General features: G+C 45.4%; 2 protein-coding genes across 2 annotated transcripts in view; one reads left to right on the forward strand and one right to left on the reverse strand.

The window, feature by feature from the left end:
- The window catches only part of LOC310813223 (inactive dipeptidyl peptidase 10-like), a gene marked incomplete at both ends in the record, with an annotated part of 45,165 nt that overhangs the window by 14,968 nt on the left and 9,838 nt on the right, over positions 1-20,359 (reverse strand). The window contains 3 exons of the mRNA XM_083682086.1: positions 6,610-6,730; positions 11,816-11,897; positions 13,473-13,525. Coding sequence (XP_083538212.1) covers positions 6,610-6,730; positions 11,816-11,897; positions 13,473-13,525 — 256 coding nt within the window. The remainder of the gene's footprint in view (positions 1-6,609; positions 6,731-11,815; positions 11,898-13,472; positions 13,526-20,359) is intronic.
- Positions 419-4,918, forward strand: LOC310813143 (nicotinamide N-methyltransferase-like; the record flags this gene model as incomplete). The annotated part of the gene is made up of 3 exons (XM_083682005.1): positions 419-575; positions 3,350-3,557; positions 4,495-4,918. 3 exons carry the CDS (start codon positions 419-421, stop codon positions 4,916-4,918), a joined length of 789 nt encoding a protein of 262 aa, XP_083538131.1.

Here is a 20,359-nt window from a genome sequence, read left to right on the forward strand (position 1 = left end):
TTGTCTCTTGTTTGCAAGCAATAAATATCGGACTCAGATATTGAGAAATGCTCCATAACCCGTTTTAGTCCAAAGTCCAAAAACTGCACAATATAATCATACAGAAGACATTAGTCATTGCTGGAGGCAGGGCTAGGAAAATTGTTATCTTAAGCAGCTGGGAATAAATGGTAAATGTTTAGCTATTTATCTGGCATTCAGTGTTCTGACTGGATCAGAGTATGGGCTCATTGTAATGCATGGAATAGAATTAGGAATGGTATCAAACACACGTGGAGGTAGAACACATGTTTGATACCATTCATCATTCCATCCCATGCATTACAATGGGCTCATTGTCCTCTGATTTCTACCTCCACCAGCCTCCACTCCTCACTCTCACTCCTGTACCCCTCTCACTGTTATATCATTATAGGATATGGAGGAAGGCACGTTCACTACTGGAGAGTTTTATCTGAAACATTTTGACTCCCGTTGGTACATTGACTCCCATTACAGCTGTCCGCAGGGTTATCGCTCAGAGGAGACACAACTACCTTTCATTCTCAGCCAGCTGAACAACACCTTTTCATCAGGTAAGTGACATTTTTAACATCAAGTCAAGTTGTGCATGATCACCTGTGGTAGGCTATGTGTGATGTTGGAATCTCTCCATTTTCGAAGAAGGATCCACTCAACTTTTGACATAAGTTTCAACATAATATTAAAACAAATCTTTGTATGTAAAGTCCATGAAATTTAGGGTTTTAAACATATGTCAAAGCTATGCTGTACATTGTGTGTTGACAAAGACATCATTAACAAACTATTACGTAAAACCATATATTTTGGGTTAGGGTTTTAGGGTTACTAAGCTCCTTAAGCATTTACAAATAATTATCCAATAATAGGCCTATATCATGAATTGAAATGACGACAGAACAGCAGAACAAATCCCAGATTGTGCCTTAAAATTCTTCCAAGCCAGACATTTTCAGACATCAGAGACATGTCAAAATGTAAGGGGACAAGCACTCAATTTGATACCTTAGGTCTGAAAACATTGCCTTCAGATCAGGGGATGCTCGGGCCTATAGCTCATCCAGGGCTAATCTGCAGAGGGGCATCAAAAAGGCCAAGCACAACCACAAGCTGAGGATAGAGGATCACTTCAGAAACAACTCTGACCCCCGACGCATGTGGCAGGGCATCCAGGCCATCACTGACTACAAACCATCTAACACCTCACCCCTCTCCGTTGACGCCTCCCTCCCTGATGAGCTGAACCACTTCTACGGCCGCTTTGACAGGGACAACAAGGAGGTGGCCATCAAGGCTGTGCTCCCTGCGGATCACCAGCCCCTCACTCTATCCCCCACCGACGTGTGTGCGGCACTGAGCAGGACTAACGCACGCAAGGCTGCTGGTCCTGATGGGATCCCCGGACGCGTCCTCAGGGCCTGCGCTGTGTAGCTGACTAAGGTTTGGACTGACATATTCAACCTGTCCCTAGCCCAAGCAGCTGTCCCCGCGTGCTTCAAAACCACCTCCATCGTGCCGGTGCCAAAACACTCCACTGCAACGAGCTTAAATGACTTCCGACCAGTGGCACTCACGCCCATCATCATGAAGTGCTTCGAGAGGCTGGTCTTAGCTCAACTCAAGACCTGCCTACCACCCACACTGGACCCCTTTCAATTCGCCTACCGGCAGAACAGGAGTACAGAGGATGCCATTTCAACGGCACTCCACTCCGCCCTGTCCCACCTCGACAAGACTAACTCTTATGTGAGAATGCTGTTTATTGACTTCAGCTCAGCATTCAACACCATCATCCCCTCCAAACTGATCTCCAAACTCAGGCAACTGGGCATCAACCCCTCCCTCTGCAACTGGATTCTAGACTTCCTGACCAACAGGCCGCAGTCTGTTAGGCTTCACAACCACACCTCCTCAACCCTCACCCTGAACACCGGTGTTCCACAAGGCTGTGTGCTGAGCCCCCTCCTTTACTCCCTCTTCACCTACGACTGCACACCTGTACATGGCTCAAACACCATTGTTAAGTTTGCAGACGACACAACGGTGATCGGTCTCATCAGCAACAACGATGAGTCGGCCTACAGGGAGGAGGTCCAGCACCTAACAGTGTGGTGCAACGACAATAACCTGGCTCTCAACACCAAGAAGACCAAAGAACTCATTGTGGACTTCAGGAAGTCTAAAGCTGGCGCACACACCCCCATCCTCATCAACGGGACTGAGGTGGAGCGAGTCACCAGCTTCAAGTTTCTGGGTGTCCACATCTCTGAGGACCTCTCCTGGACCCTCAACACCTCCACCCTGATAAAGAAGGCTCACCAGCGTCTCTTCTTCCTGAGGAGACTAAAGAAGGTCCATCTATCTCCTCAGATCCTGGTGAACTTCTACCGCTGCACCATCGAGAGTATCCTTACCAACTGTGTCACAGTATGGTATGGCAACTGCTCGGCATCGGACCGGAAAGCACTGCAGAGGGTGGTGAAAACTGCCCAACGCATCACCGGTTCCTCACTCCCCTCCATCGAGGCTGTCCAGGGCAAACGATGCTTGCGTAAGGCACGCAGCATCGTCAAGGACATCTCTCACCCCAACCATAGACTTTTCACCCCACTCCCCTCCGGGAGGCGCTACAGGTCTCTCCGCACCCGAACCAGTAGGTTCAGAGGCAGCTTCTTCCCTGCGGCTGTCACCCTGCTGAACTTGAACACTACACCTACCTGACAACCTACTACCCCCGCAACCCCCCCCCCCCCCCCCCACCCGGACAATTGCACTATTGCACTATTACTCCCCTCCCCTGCTCTTACTCAATACCACTGCTCTTCTGTACATACCTGTTCATACTGTTCATAATGCACATAATGCACATATCCTATATTTTCTTTAATACTACTGCACATACTGTACATACTTGTTTATACTGTTTATACGGCATTCCATACTTATATTTATTCTGCATCTACCTCATGTTACTGTTAATACATATATACTGCTAGACTGCATTACCCATACAGCTCATATGCTGCTACACTGCTCATACTGTAACTATTTATTCTGCTATAATGCTACTGCTACTCACATACTGCTATACTGCACTGCTATATTACTGCTTATATTATACTATATTATACTGCACTACTACTGATCATATATTGCACTACCTGTAAATACTGTTCATTGCACTTTCTGCTATTTTGCACTTCTGGTTAGACGCTAACTGCATTTCGTTGTCTCTGTACTTGTACTCTGCACAATGACAATAAAGTTGAATCTAATCTAATCTAATCTAATTTGACGAACATTGATTTGGACTATATGTTGTTGTCAGGGAGGTACAGAGGCAGAAGGTTTATTGAAGTCGGGAGTGGGCCCACCATCCATTGCCTGATCAGTGCCTGTAGCTACTTCGAGGAGATTGTCCTGTCAGACTACGTGGAAAGCTGTCGGAGAGAGATCACCAGCTGGGTGAAAAGCGAACATGGCTGTTTCGACTGGAAGCCCATCATCCAGTATGTGTGTGAGCTGGAGGGGAACAGGTAAAGTACTTCTTTATTTGATCTAACCCTAACCCTAACCTTTACCCTAACTCTAACCCTAACCTTTACCCTAACTCTAACACTAACCTTAATCATAACCCTAACCCTAACCTTTACCCTAACTCTAACCCTAACCTTTACCCTAACTCTAACACTAACCTTAATCATAACCCTAACCCTAACCCTAACCTTTACCCTAACTCTAACTCTAACACTAACCTTAATCATAACCCTAACCCTAACCTTTACCCTAACTCTAACCCTAACCTTTACCCTAACTCTAACCCTAACCTTTACCCTAACTCTAACACTAACCTTAATCATAACCCTAACCCTAACCCTAACCTTTACCCTAACTCTAACACTAACCTTAATCATAACCCTAACCCTAACCCTAACCTTTACCCTAACTCTAACCCTAACCTTTACCCTAACTCTAACCCTAACCTTTACCCTAACTCTAACCCTAACCTTTACCCTAACCCTCTTCTTTCAGCAGACGTACTGATTCATACACTTTAGCTGTGTGTCTATAAGGAGTCTTTTCTCCTTGGGTAAATCCTTGGGATGACCTTACCCTAACCTTTACCATAACCCTAACCCTAACCTTACCCTAACACTAACCCTAACCTTACCCTAACCGTAACTCTAACACTAACCTTAATCATAACCCTAACCCTAACTTTTACCATAATGGGTTAGGGTTAGGGTTACCTTTTACCATAATGGGTTAAGGTTACCCTAACCGTACCCTAATCCTAACCCTAACTTTAACTATAACTATAACCATAACCATAACCATAACCATAACCATAACCCTAAACTAACCCTCACGTAACCATTTCTTAAACAACTTCAAAGGGTGACGTCATTGTTGGCTCATCCCAAGCGTCCACACTTAACATCCGCTGTTCCCCATGTCCCTCTTCTTCACCAGAACACCAGCCCAGGTGGAGGTCCAGCTGAGACAGAAGATCAAGCAGGTATTGAGGTGTGACATCTGCCAGGAGAACCCTTTCCACCCTCTCACCGTGGAGCCAGCAGACTGTGTGATGACCTGTCTGTGTCTGGAAAATGTTTGCCAAGACCTGGACATCTTCCGCCAAGCCTTCGGTAACCTGGTGTCGCTGCTGAATCCAGGCGGGGCGCTGGTGATGATCGTAAGCCTGGGCCAGAGCTACTACTTAGTGAAGGGGCAGAAGTTCTCCTGTCTCACTCTCAATCAGAGCCTTATTGAGGAGATTGTGGGGAAGCTGGGCCTCTCCATTGTAGAGCTCCAGTGGCTCCCTGCTACGCGGAAGACGAACGACTCTAAGGGTCTTCTTTACCTGGTGGCCTTGAAATCTACAGATGTTGCTTGATGTGGATGTTTCTAGGTCATACTTGAAAGAGTAAACAAGGAATAAGAGAATAAGGGAATATGCATTTTTGAATGTGAAAATGTCTGGCATGTAAACATTGGCTAGTGAATAAAATATTGTTTCTGACAAATCACTGTTTTCGATGACTAAGCCAGGACCAAACATGGGTTTGGGGGGATGTTTAGATCACCTTCAGATACCCTTTAGATACCCATACAGACTTAATCTTGGTCGTAATCCATCCGTAGCAAATCCAACCTGACCTTGGAAAGGCTTTAGATGAGGTAATCCCTCCGTCTCCTGACAAAGTTGTTGTTATCTCCTCCACATAGAATAGAGACGTATTTTCATGCTTACTGCCATAATCTGTATTTGTATAGCATCTTTTGTATTCAAAATACAGCTGAAAGTGCTAAACATCTGGTTGTATTCACTGTAGAAAAGGATAGAACAGAATTTCATATATAATAGAATGTGAGAAGCTGAGGAGCCATTATATAGTAGGGTGTAACGGTGCCAAGCTAGCAGGAGCTGTGAAGGAGATTTAAATTATAAACTGTTCTCCTCTCCATTGAAAACATGCCAGAGTAGGCCACAGTAATAATATAGTATTTTCCATTGGCAATCACAATGACATGGAAATGAATAGCCTTTTTCATTGTCAAACTCAATACAGTAGCTGAAAATACCCCTTTTCATTGGTTTACATAATACAGTAGCATTGGCAAAAATAGCCCTTTTCATTGTATTACACTAAAGCATGTGCAAAATAACACTTTTCATTGGCTTACTGTACACAATAGATAGGCAGAAATAGCCATTTGCATTGGCTTACACAACAAAAATACCCGTTTTCATGGGCTTAGACAATAGCATGAGGTAAAAATAGCTGATTCCTGAGTTTCCCTGCTCTAAAGAGCCAGTAATCTGTCTGCATGTAACAACGGACTATGGACCACCAACACAACCCCTCACAATCTTTATTCAACATTTCCCTCTACCCTGAGTTATACACAGGGTGCGATGGCCAGTCAATGCAATACAGATGGTTTGGTCATAATACAGTTTCCATAGAGATAAAACATGAGGAAATTGACACGTTCTTCACCATAACAATCTATACTGAGTTGTTACGATACACGATACAGCGTCTTAAAGTACACCCTTCGGAAAAAGGGTTCCAAAGCAGCTCTTCGGCTGTATCTGTGGAAGAAACCTTTGGATGAAAGCCTTTTTGGTTGTAGATAAAAGCGTATTGTCTTAGTGGAGTGGAATGCACAGATACAATGGCCTTCCCCTTCTCCTGCTTCTGATTGCATGTGTCACCCAGCGATTCTACAGGATTATGGCTGCGGTTCGGGGGAGGCTGGTGGAGGAAGGAGGACAGGCTCATTATAATGCATGGAATGGAATGAGGAATGGCATTAAACATGTGTTTGATACCATTCCTCATTCCATTCCATGCATTACAATGAGCCTGTCCTCCGATTTCTACCTCCACCAGCCTCCCCTGCTGGAGTTACAGTCCATGTAGAATGATTCCCATTGATGACAAATTGTATGGTCACAGTGGGTGGTCTTACCCTCATACAGCTGTAAGGAAATATGCTTATGTATCTCCAGGCATTAGGATAAGAAAGCGGTTATTTCACAAGGGTGAAATTCCTTTCACAGCCAGTGGGTAGTCTTACCCTCATACAGCCAATCAGCGATGCCGTTGAAGACCACTCCCTCCTGCCCTGAGGACGTCAGTCTCCAGGAGCTGCTCTTGACATCTGTCTGGTAGTAGATGTTGTTCTCAAACACATACACCTGTAGAGAGACAGACAGACAGACAGGTTAAGAGGTAAACACATACTGTACACCTGAGGACAGACAGAGAGACAGAAAGACAAACAGACAGACAGATGAAGCCAGAGTTCATGATGAAAGCTAGCTTTCAGCAGAGATCAGCAGTACACTGAACGGTATCAAACCCTTCATCCAATTTCTCCCACCACGTGGGTTTGATACCGTTTCTCATTCCGTTCCATGGATTACAATGAGCCCGTCCTCCAGTTTCTACCTCCACCAGCCTCCCCTGGAAGAAAGGTATGACTTGTTTTGTTTCTTCCTCTCCTTCTCATTGGCACTGATATGTCTGCAGTGGAGGATAGGAGGAGTGAGAGAGGAGACATTGGTGTCTTTGTAGTGGAGGAGAGAGAGAAGTGAGAGAGGAGAGACTGTTCTGTTCTGTTGGCTGCTGGTCTGACTCTGGATGTCCCAGTCTTCCTGCCAGGTACGCTCCACTGAGCCAGATAGAATACAATAGAATAGAATAGAATAGAATATGGATGAGCAGCAGGATGGCACTCCACCATAGTCAACTCCCTCCATAAGACCATCCTGCTGCTACTCCTCTCAAACATTTGCATTCTCGCAACACCAGTACTCACAAAGCCATAGATCTCACAGAGTCAACTCCTAGGTACTGCACTGCATATAATGGATTGCCCAGATGAGGGTCGTAAGATTTGGAGTAAGAAGTGGTCATTTTTAAACTTCTTCCCGTTAGACAAATAGAGGAAATGTATTTACATGAGAGTCCTCTGAGGAGGTGTGTGTGTGTCGAGCGGAGAGGGATGAAAACGCATGCAGAGGTTGCTCATGAATAATGAGTCTATCTGGAGCGATAACACAGACAAATATGCTGAAGGAGCTGATGAATAATAATGACCTACTGTGTTATTAATGGAGCTGTACACACACACACACACACACACACACACACACACACACACTGCGCTCATCCATGCACACTCACTCACACACACACACACACACACACACACACACACACACACACACACACACACACACACACACACACACACACGCACACACAAACACACCCCACTGCAGGGACTTTCTGGCTGTAAGTGATCACACATGGGAGTGCAGGTATAAATACTGCAGAAAGTAGATAAATATGCTATCAAATGGTTAATTACTTCCCTTGTCTTCTCTCTTAGAAATAATGGCCTGATTATTCCATGCTTAACATTCTTGTGGGCAGGGGCGTCACTCTGGGAAAGAGACCTGGTGCCCAACACCCACGCTTGATTAGTTGTCCTGTTGTTCTCTTTCTCTGCTCTGTAATTGCTTCTTTTCAGGGGTTGAGGAGAGGGGAGGGATGTTATTGTTGTTTGGCTTGTCTTCCTCATGTCAGGAACAACCTTTGATCAGCATCCACCTCGGAGCAGAGCGAGGGGGTTCGGAGGGGGGCGATGAGTTATGTGTTATGAATTATGAATATTACTACTGTAGATAAGAGGTGTCATTAAAGAGCCTTGTGAGTCAGCCGAGGCTCCTCATTGTTGGGCGAGAACACGTTGTATGTGCCTTTAGACACGTTGTTCATCCTTGATGCTCCCTTTGTTCAGCAGACTTCAGCCGATCTGATATCAGGTTGGAGGTTCTTTGCTGCAAGTCTTCCATTGAGTTGTTGTTGTTGTTGTTGTTGTTGATGCTGTTGCTGTTGTTGTTGTTGTTGTTGCTGTTGTTGTTGTTGTTGATGTTGTTGCTGTTGTTCCTCATCAAAAGAGGTGGTTTAGTGGAGCTGAGGTTGTTGTTGTCTGTTCATTATACTGTATAAGCTGATGCCTAGGCTTTAGCTCAGCGACCTAACATATTCTGGTGGTGCACAGGAGATGACCTGGGCTTGAACCCAGTCAATCACACGCACTACCTCTCTGTCTCTCTCTCTCTCATTCTCCCTCTCCTTCTCCTTCTCCCTTTCTGACTCTCTCTCTCTCCCTCCCTCTGTTCTCTCTCCCCCCCTCTCTCCCTCTCTCTCTCCCTCTCCCCCCTCCCCCCCCCTCTCTCTCCCTCCGTGGCAGTGTGTAAGTGAATGAGAGGGAGACTGCTGAAGCATCGTCTGTATTAGACACACTCAGCGGTGATCTCGTGGTAGAGAACGATGTGACGTGGGCCATTTATCTACCCGAGGAGAAAAATGGCTTCAAAATGAGTGGCTCATCTCCTCTGTTACAGCAGTCTCCTGCAGAGAGATATAATCCAATAATGGTTTTCTATTTGTCCTGCGGAACAGACTGTAGTATGTAGGCTCAGTGATGACTATCAGGCTCACTGGTTATGAGCTAGAGGAATCTCCTCATGTCTGACTGGTGGAATTCAATAAAAAAAGAAAATACATTACTGTACAGTTAGGTCCGGAAATATTTGGATAGTGACACAATTTTCATAATTTTGGCTCTGTACGCCACCACAATGGATTTGAAATGAAACAATCGAGATGCAATTGAAGTGCAGACTTTCAGCTTGAATTCAAGGCGTTGAACGAAAATATCGTATGAAACGTGCATCCATTTTTATACACAGTCCTCTATTTTCAGGGGCTCAAATGTATTTGGGCAACAATATAATCTCTTTATGATCATAAATAAAATGTTCATTTTTAGTACTTTGGCGAGAATCTTTTGCAGGCAATGACTGCCTGAAGTCTGGAACCCATGGACATCACCAAATGCTGGGTTTTCTCCTTTGTGATGCTTTGCCAGGCCTTTACTGCAGCTGTCTTCAGTTGTTGTTTCTTCGTGGGTCTTTCTGCCTTTAGTTTTGTCTTCAGCAAGTGAAATGCATGCTCGGGTTCAGATCAGGTGATTGACTTCCGACATTGCAGAATATTCCACTTCTTTGCCTTAAAAAACTCCTGGGTTGCTTTCGCAGTATGTTTTGGGTCATTGTCCATCTGTACTGTGAAGCACCGTCCAATCAACTTTGTTGAATTTGGCTGAATCTAAGCAGGCAGTATATCCCTAAACACTTCAGAATTCATCCGGCTGCTTCAGTCTTCTGTTACATCATCAATAAACACAAGTGACCCATTGGAAGCCATGCATGCCCATGCCTTCACACTGCCTCCACCGTATTTTATAGATGATGTGGTATGCTTCGGACCATGAGCAGTTCCAAGCCTTCTCCATACTTTTTTCTTCCCATCATGCTGGTACAGGTTGATCTTAGTTTCATCTGTCCAAAGAATGCTGTTCCAGAACTGGGCTGGCTTTTTTAGATGTTTTTTTGCAAAGTCTAATCTAGCCTTTCTATTCTTGAGGCTTATGAATGGTTTGCACCTTGTGGTGAACCCTCTGTATTTGCTCTTGTGAAGTCTTGTCTTTATGGTAGACTTGGATAATGATATGCCTACCTCCTGGAGAGTGTTCTTCACTTGGCTAGATGTTGTGAAGGGGTTTTTCTTTACCACGTGAAGGATCCTGCGATCATCCATCACTGTTATCGTATGTGGACATTCAGGCCTTTTTGTGTTGCCAAGCTCACCAGTGCGTTCTTTTTCTCTCAGAATGTATCAAACTGTTGATTTGGCCACTCCTAATGTTGTCGCTATCTCTCTGATGGATTTCTTTTGTTTTTGCAGCATAAGGATGGCGTGTTTCACTTGCACTGAGAGCTCCTTTGATTGCATGTTGTGCGTTCACAGCAACAGCTTCCAAATGCAAATGACACATTTGGAATCAACTCAGACCTTTCACCTGCTTAACTGATAAATAAATAACAAAGGAATAGCCCACACCTGTCCATGAAACTGCTTTTGTTTGATACCATTCCTCATTCCGTTCCGTGCATTACAATGAGCCCCGATGTCCTTCCGATGTCTACCTCCACCAGCCTCCCCTGCTGTACATGTGTCACAACGAGGGGTTCCACGTGAGTAGCGTCCTGACTCATGGTAAACACTGGCCCATGCATGACCGAATGACATAATCCTCAACAGAACAGAACAGAACAGAACAACGCAACGTGACTGAGTCAACAGCTGCATGTTCAGTGAACACGCTATCAACGCACACACACACACACACACACACACACACACACACACACACGATGTTGTACACGCCATTTAGCCTGAGTCACTGGCTGCATCCTAATAGTAATAATAATCATAATAATAATAATCTCTCCTCTCCTCCCCTCCTCTCCTCCCCTCTTCTCCTCTCTTCTCCTCCTCTCTTCCTCTCCTCTCCTTCTCCTCCTCTCTTCTCCTCTCCTCTGTATTCCCTTCCTCTAAACACCTAAACAGGTGAAAACCACAACACCATGCCGCTTTATTCTAACCTGTGTTCTCAGACGAGTACAGGAAAGGAAGGAAGGAAGGAAGGAAGGAAGCCATGCTAAACTATTGAGACACACTCCTCACACACTCAGCTGTTCTAGAGGACTCATCACGGAGGCTGACCCCTGCATGACTGGGTGACATCATCCACAGAACATACTGTAACCAAGGCTCTCTCTCCGCTCCGCTCCGCTGGCAGAGTTGCGTGACAGTGAAGACCTTTGACTCTGGGTCGGCCTACGGCAACGTCACCACATGAAGGAGTGAGCAATGAGCAGCGGGTTAGCCTAGCCGGAATCTCAACACTCCCTTCCTCGACTCCTCACATCTTCTCTCTCCTCGCCTCGTTACCTACAAACTCATTGGAGGAGAATGTCCGAGGTTCCTCCCCCCCTCGGACCTTCTTCTCCAATGGTGTTTTGAGAAGGAGGCGAGGGGGGAGAGGACACACAGGAATCCGGAGAAGACTTTAGAGACTCTGCCCTTGTCCTGCGTTGACCCAGATGACTTCTTACTGAGACTGTCACTTCCCCTTGATGCTGATCTTGGAACAGTGTTAATGCCCCCCTATTGGTTAAGATGATATGGGGAGGGTAAGCTGATCCTAGATCTGTACCAGGGGAGGCTGTTTGATGTGTTTGATACCATTCCTCATTCCATTCCATGCATTACAATGAACCTGTCCTCCGATTTCTACCTCCACCAGCCTCCCCTAGTCTGTGCCTGACTGTCACCCTGGAAGACTACAGTACATTACTCACCAACTGTTGACCTCTGATCCCCCAGGAAGCAAACTGCAGAACGGAGTCAGACACCTCTGGAGGGTTCAGCTCTCGCACCTCCCTGCATCACAGAAACACAGAAACACACACAGAAACACACACACAGAAACACACACACAGAAACACACACACAAAAACACACACACACACACGCAGGCACGTAGCACACATGCAAGCATGCACGCACGCACACACACACACACACACACACACACACACACACACCAACATAATTACTCTACACAATCTCTGGTTCACACACAAACAGTATTGTTGCACTGTGCACATTCGTTAGTATACACTTCTATGTAACCTTCCATCTCATGTCCACATATACAGCTCTGGAAAAAATTAAGAGACCACTGCAAAATTATCACTTTCTCTGGTTTTACTATTTATAGGTATGTGTTTGAGTAAAACTGGTCAAAATAACAAAAAAGAATAATGCAAAGAAAACAAGTTCATATTCATTTTTAAACAACACAATACTAATGTTTTAACTTAGGAAGAGTTCAGAAATCAATATTTGGTGGAATAACCCTGATTTACAATCACAGCTTTCATGCGTCTTGGCATGCTCTCCACCAGTCTTTCACATTGCTGTTGGGAGACTTTATGCCACTCCTGGCGCAAAAATTCAAGCAGCTCGGCTTTGTTTGATGGCTTGTGACCATTCATCTTCCTCTTGATCACATTTCAGAGGTTTTCAATGGTTTTCAATGGTTTCAATGGAACCAGGTTGGATTGGGCTGGCCATGACAGGGTCTTGATCTGGTGGTCCTCCATCCATACCTTGATTGACTTGGCTGTGTGGCATGGAGCATTGTCCTGCTGGAAAAAACAATCCTCAGAGTTGGGGAACATTGTCAGAGCAGAAGGAAGCAAGTTTTCTTCCAGGACAACTTTGTACGTGGCTTGATTCATGCGTCCTTCACAAAGACAAATCTACCCGATTCCAGCTTTGCTGAAGCACCCCCAAATCATCACCGATCCTCCACCAGATTTCACAGTAGGTGGGAGACACTGTGGCTTGTAGGCCTCTCCAGGTCTCCGTCTAACCATTAGACGACCAGGTGTTAGGCAAAGCTAAAAATTGGACTCATCAGAGAAGATGACCTTACTCCAGTCCTCTACTCCAGTCCTTGCAAACCTCAGCCTGGCTCTTCTTTGCTTCTCGATGAAGGGCTTTTTTCTAGCTTTGAACGACTTCAGCCGTAGGAGACTGTTTCGAACTGTCCTCGTCGTGCACTTCACCCCAGCTGCCGTTTGCCATTCTTTTTGTAGGTCACTTGATGTCTTCCTACGGTTGTTGAGTGACATTTGAATGAGTTGGCGGTCATCCCGGTGAGTGGAGAGTCGTTTTCTCCCTCTACCTGTAGCTTTGTTGTCCCTGATGTCTGCTGCTTGACCTAGTTCTTATGAACCGCCGTCTTTGAAATTGTAAGGGTGGAAGCAACCTGACGCTCAATGTATCCCTCTGCCAGTAAAGTCAGAATTGAACCCTTCTTTTCCTCACTCAAAATGTTTCTTTGCAACTCTTTTGGCATGGTCAATTGTTATTTTTCTATTCCATGAGAAGGTGTACAGGTGTTCCTAATAAAGTGTCAGTGAGTGTATATACACTGTATATACCTACCGTGTATGCAGGTTGTATATCAGATAGGAGGCCAGGAAGGAATGACGGTATACCTGTGAAGAAATCAATAGAACCCGGTCAGAAAGTGAATCAGCAAATTACGTTGTCATATGAATTGTAACAATTTAAATATGTGGGAAAGTTTGCTTTGACTTTTCAATTAACTGAAATGCTGTAATGCTTTCTCCAAACGAATCAAGGGGGATAACACCCCCCGGCACCAGTGTTGTTTTCAGACAAAGGCAGTGAAGTGAAATTAGCCAATTAGCTGATAAGGCATTTGCAGTGTACTGTAGCACAGGGGGAGGCTGGTGGAGGAAGAAATCAGAGGACAGGCTCATTGTGATGCCTGGAATAGAATGAGGAATGTGTTTGATACGTTTGATACATTCCATTCCATGCATTACAATGAGCCCATCCTCTGATTTCTACCTCCACCAACCTCCCCTGGTGGAGCATAAAGTCATGATTCTAGGTTTCTCATTACAGTGAAATCGAACTATAATTAAAACAACTTCCAACTCCTATGTCCTCATCAGATCAACAAGTGTCCAATCCAGAGACCAATGCATTTCCTAAACCTTGAGTTACAACAACAACAGGAGCAATAACAAAGTATGTTGTCGCTTCATTGCAGCTAAACCAAGGTGCAGAAATGGAGGAGCAGACTAGAGGTATTCAGTCAATCTGAAAGGACGTCTTTTCCTCCAAGGGTGTCTCAAATACATCTCTCTCTCATGTCCTTCATTTACAGTACGGAGTCTGAGTAGTGACAATATGTTCTATTGTGATTCATATATAAAAACATTTAAAAAACGGTTACATATCACTTAAATATCAAAAACGTTCTATCTGCAGTGTGGCTCAATAGTTCCATTACCGCTGACTGGACCACCCTCCCGTCCAATACCAATTATCCTACATGAAGAGAACATCAGTCATCGTTGTAGAACCTGTCAAAGTCCATTCTAGAACCATCCACAAGTCTTTGATGTCATAGTGTGAGGAGACAATGGCTGAGCAGCTAAGTGGTTAGCATGGTAATGCTCCTCTGCATTAGCATAACAATATTACTGCTGCTACGGTAGCTAGCCGTGGAGCGCTACGCTCAACTTGCCGTAGCCACTGATCCATTTATTTCTTATTACACACACCCACACACACACACACACACACACACACACACACACACACACACACACACATAGATACAGACAGACACAGACAAGCACACGCGCACACACACACACACAGATACAGACACAGACAGACACAGACACAGACACACACACAAACACACACACGTGCGTGCGCACACACACACACACACACACACACACACACACACACACACACACACACACACACACACACGCACACATAAGAGTTCAACAGGCCGTGGAAATGGAGTCTGCTACACTGGTGTACCAGCCCATCCAGCCTTCAGTCTTCATTTAAACTCTCCTGTTCAAGCTGCTGCCTCAGAGAGGTTTCTAGAACTAGGTCCTCTATGTGTCTGTCAGCCTGTCAGAGAGAGATGTGTACTGACTGGACTGGGTTGACAGAATGATAAGTGTAAGTGCGTGTGTGTGTGTGTGTGTGTGTGTGTGTGTGTGTGTGTGTGTGTGTGTGTGTGTGTGTGTGTGTGTGTGTGTGTGTGTGTGTGTGTGTGTGTGTGTGAGAGAGAGATGTGAGGATAGGCCTCTCAGAGTAAAAGAGCCTTGTAGAAACTCTAAATGATTAGATGCAACAACAACAGGAGCAATAACGTATGTTGTCGCTTCATTGCAGCCAAACCAAGGTGCAGATGGAGGAGCAGACTAGATATAACAGAGGTATTCAGTCAATCTGATCATTTAACCCGAAATACGTCTGTCTCTCATGTCCTTTGTTTACAGTACTGCAATCAGAGTCGTGACAAAATATTCAGTCATAATTCATATTCATAAAAACGGTAATTCATATTCATACAAAACGGTTACATATAATTCAAATATCAAAACCGTTCTATCTGCAGTGTAGCTCAATAGTTCCATTACCACTGACCGGACCACCCTCCCGTCCAATACCAATCATCCTACATGAACAACGATGACTGATGTTCATGTAGGATAATTGGTATTGGATGGGAGGGTGGAACCTGTCAAAGTCCATTCTAGAACCCTCCACGTCTTTGATGTCATCGTGTGAGGAGACAATGGCTGAGCAGCTGAGTGGTTAGCATGGTATTGCTCCCATGCATTAGCATAACAGTAGTACTGCTGCTACACTAGCTAAGCTAGCTAAGATAGCTCTCCAATACAGCACAGGCGCTGTGCTAGCTAAGCTAGCTCTCCATGGAGCACAGGGGTAAATACAGCACAGGCGCTACGCTCAACTAGCCCTAACCACAGAGCCATTTATTTGGCAACATAAGTCTCCAAATTATCGTTTCTGCACACCAGGAAATACGGTCTGGGGGATCGTATTATCTGGCTATACCAGCGTTTGACCACCTGTTTGACCACACACACAGACACACACACACACACACACACACACACACACACACACACACAAACAGGAGCTCAACAGGCCGTGGAAATGGAGTCTGCTACACTGATGTACCAGTCCATCCAGCCTTCAGTCTTCATTTAAACTCTCCTGTACAAGCTGCTGCCTCAGAGAAGTTTCTAGAACCAAAGAGATTACATTGTGACAGGTCCTCTGTCTGTCTGTCTGTCTGTCTGTCTGTCTGTCTGTCTGTCTGTCTGTCTGTCTGTCAGAGAGATGTATACTGACTGGACTGGGTTGACATAATGTTAAGTGTAAGTGTGTGTACGCGTGTGTGTGTGTGTGTGTGTGTGTGTGTGTGTGTGTGTGTACGCGTGAGCGTGCGCGCGTGTGTGTGTGTGTGTGTGTGTGTGTGTGTGTGTGTGTGTGTGTGAAAGAGGGAGAGATGTGAGCATAGAGTAAAACAGCCTTGTAGCAACTTTAAATGAGTAGATGAGTGAAAAGGACAGGAGGGAGGGAGGGGAGGAGGTGAGGGGGGGAGGAGGGGGGGGGGGGCGGGGAGAAGAGACGATAGGGAGGAGGTACAGTAAGATGTTTTTGGACTGATATTTGCATCTTTATAAGGAGGAAGGAGGGGAGGGAGGGGAGGGAGGGGAGGAAGTGGCGGGTTGTGATGAATGTTAACACTCCCAAGGAGATGAGGCAGTCAGTGTAGATGAGCTTCACAGAAGGTGTGAAGACGGCAAAAAAACACCTCCATCTATTTCTGACCTGCCGGATGCTTCACTGGGGATCAGAGGAGACGTTCTTCATGCTTCTAAATGTCACTTATCACAGATGGAGGCACCGCGAGCGCTGGCATTTCTCCGCCTGAGCATGGATGTATATATTAGACGTATTGTTCTATCCATCAACGCCCAATAAGCTTCATCCTCCGGCTAGGAGAGATACGTATTGCAGTAGCTCTCTCCCCGACAGCAGATCCGGTTTAGTCTCCTACTCCCCCACCCACGTCTTATTGCCGTTAGAATGTTAACTTAGAAGTAATCCCAAGTGTGTTCATGCACGGTTATTGTCCTTTGCGGCCTTCCAGCGTGGCGTTGAAGCAGACAGTAATACAGTATACATGGGCAAACGTTGCCTTTTGTCAGAATTCAATTCTTCACGCAGTTATATAGATGTGAAAACTTTGCCTTTGGTAGGAATTCAGTTCTTCACACAACTTGCGTTCTGACGGTACGACTGGGTTGTGTATCTCCTGCTGGAGAACTGATCACCCTCTGGAGCCAGTCAAGTTGATGGATTGATTGATTGTGTGATTGATAGATCCACGGATTATAATGGAAGGGGAGTGATGTGCAGTAGGTTTGTAGGAAGTCATATGGGTTTCTTAGGGAGTCATACAGTATGTGTTTCATAAGGAGTCATACATTATGGGTTTCATAGGGAGTCGTATGGGTTTCATAGGGAGTCTTATGGGTTTCATAGGGAGTCATATGGGTTTCATAGGGAGTCGTATGGGTTTCATAGGGAGTCATAAAGTATGGGTAACAAAGGCCCTTCTCTATGCTGCCATTAGAATGAGTTTTCTAAGTGTGTGTGTGTGTGTGTGTGTGTGTGTGTGTGTGTGTGTGTGTGTACACCTGGGACCCCACACTCCAGCATGGATAGATCAATCACGCTTCTCTACCATGATTACAATACTGCCGTGGAGAGAAAGAGAGAAGGAGAAAGAGAGAAAGAAAAGAGAGAGAGAGGGAGACACACTGAGGCTTGATGTAGATTTAAAGGGCACTGCTCTTAGCCACTATATTAAGCTTGTGTTGCCATGACAAAGCTGACAAAGACGATATTTCAAGGTGAAGAGACATTTAGAATTTGAAATGCAGGTAATATATTTATAAGAGAGCCATGTCCTTTATATGTATATCAGTGGAGGCTGGTGTTTTCAGTCTCAAGAGACAAGATACTCAAAAAAAGAAACAAGAAACTAACTCAAAAGCTTTCATGAAAATGTTGATTTATCTGAGATAAACCATGTGTCTGCATGAGGAGACAATGTAAAGAGGAACTCAGGGGAGGCTGGTGGAGGTAGAAATCGGAGGACGGACTCATTGTAATGCACGGAATGAAATGAAAAATGGTATCAAACACATACTGTGCCACTGTTTGATACCATTCCTCATTCCATTCCGTCCTTTCCTCGTTCCTTTCCATGCATCACAATGCGCCCGTCCTCCGATTTCTACCTCCCACCAGCCTCCCCTGAAGGGGGCGTTTGTCGTACTGCAGACATGTCTCTTGCCTGAAACGCAGCACAGGTGACAACGCAGACAGACAGCGGAGGAGAGTTAGTTATGATGACCGTATGTCGTGTTTATCCCACTGACAGGGTGTTAAAGAAGCAAACATCAATCCTACAGTGAATGACTACGCCTCTAGGTGAGAATCATTTACATGTATGCTAATTTAACCTTCGTCAACATGCGCTAAACACATCAAGCAGAGCTAAATCCCCCCTCAGGGCCGCTGCCGTCGGTGAGGAACGTACAGTAGGTGACTGTGTTTTTTTAGAAACACATACTGTGTATGGCAGCAGTGGCGTCCTGCTGCAATAAAAAAAAAAAAGCTCATCTTCTCTTTTTAAGTTAGGCTCAGTGGCGACGGTTATGAAAGGAGAGGATAGGCCTCCGCGAGTCTGAGCCCGTTGTAATGTATCTTCAAAAAGAGGGAGGGGGGGGGCTTCCACAGGGTCTGGCGGACTATATCTGGTGGTGAGCTCCTATCGACCGCCAGAGGACGACGGGAGCCTCAGATCGATACAGACCTATCACGGCACGGCAAACAACCACAGACAGACACGCTCCTCCACATTATAGGAGTTCCTTGCAGTTTCAATAAAGTTGTTTTTGTTGGCGAAATTGCCCTTGTTTCTGTCCTGGTACACATACATTACGTCACTGTTCGATGCTGTGGATTGGTTTGAATTAGAATTAGAAAGAAAGAATAAAGCATTCTGGGAGCGGTAGTGCATTAAGACGTCGGAGGACTACGCTTTCATGTTGCCATCAATATTAATAACACTCTATGGCTGTCAATCACGCCTCACGTTAGGGTTTCTCAAGGGGACAATAACACATTTAATTGATTCACGCACGCTGCTTGAGGGAATTGAAATAGCTCCTCCAGGCTAAAGAAACTTCAATCACAATATTGATAGACCGGGCTTGTGTTATCTGGTCCGCCTCCCCTTGAGAGCTCAGCCAATCGACTGTAGCCACAACATGCGTGTACTTACGGCAGCTGTCTCTGGGGAGCAGAGTGATACCGTGACAGGTTGTAGAGTGGATCAGTGTTTCTCACTCTCGCGCCTCAGTAAAGAGCTCCCAGCTGCCAGAGCTTGTGTGGACTCCCTGACAGACACATCTCTTATCCTGATTATACATGAGAGACTCACATTATTTCCCCCTGTTTGAAGTCTAAAGTGATGGTAATTACAACCCTGCTCTCATCTTAAGCACTCACCGATAATGTGCTTTTCAGTTTATTTTTTTTTTGATTTTTTTTTTTTTGTGAGGAGAAACACAGTTGTTATGCGCCCATTGTGAGGCAATGGTGACGAGGGGGAGGAACATGTGATGTGCTGCAGGGTTCTAGAACATGGAGAATGGAACTCTCTGGGTTCTCTCTGGGTTCAAACCCCTTCATCAGGGATGTTCACCTCTGGTCCTACAGTACAGGGTGTGCAGGTTTGGTTCCAGCCTAGTACGAACACACCGGGGGAGGCTGGTGGAGGTAGAAACCAGAGGACGGAGGCGCATTGTAACGCATGGAATGGAATGAGGAATGGTAAGATATGATACCATTCCTCATTCCATTCCATGCATTAGAATGAGCCTGTCCTCTGATTTCTACCTCCTCCAGCCTCCCCTAACCTGGAACACACCTGATTTAACACATCATCAAACGCCTACATCCCAGGGAGACTGAGACACACATTGATACTACGTGTGAAACACATGCACGACTCTCAAAGGAGCAAAGAAGTCATTCATTGTGTAACCATTACACCATGTACATCACTGCTAGCAAAGTAAACACCAAGTCATATTGATGCCCTAGAAAAGGAGTAGATGGCTCATCTAACAATGAGGGTTTCCAGTAGTCTGTACATGAAGTGTTTCATAACATGTGTTGTGTGTATATCCTCCAGAGTCCAGAGTCCAGAGTCGGACCAGCGCCAGTGGTGAGTCATCTGGACTTTAGGTTCCACCTCTTCTCTGCTGTGGGTGTCTGGGCTGTCTGGACATGAGGAGGTGAAACAGTCTGAATCTGTTACTGCAGACTGCTACTACTGTCAAGCTGTCTGTCAACACCTGAGCCTCCCCATGCAC

This window comes from Argentina silus, assembly GCF_951799395.1.
Source record: "Argentina silus genome assembly, chromosome: 12".
NCBI lineage: Eukaryota > Metazoa > Chordata > Actinopteri > Argentiniformes > Argentinidae > Argentina > Argentina silus.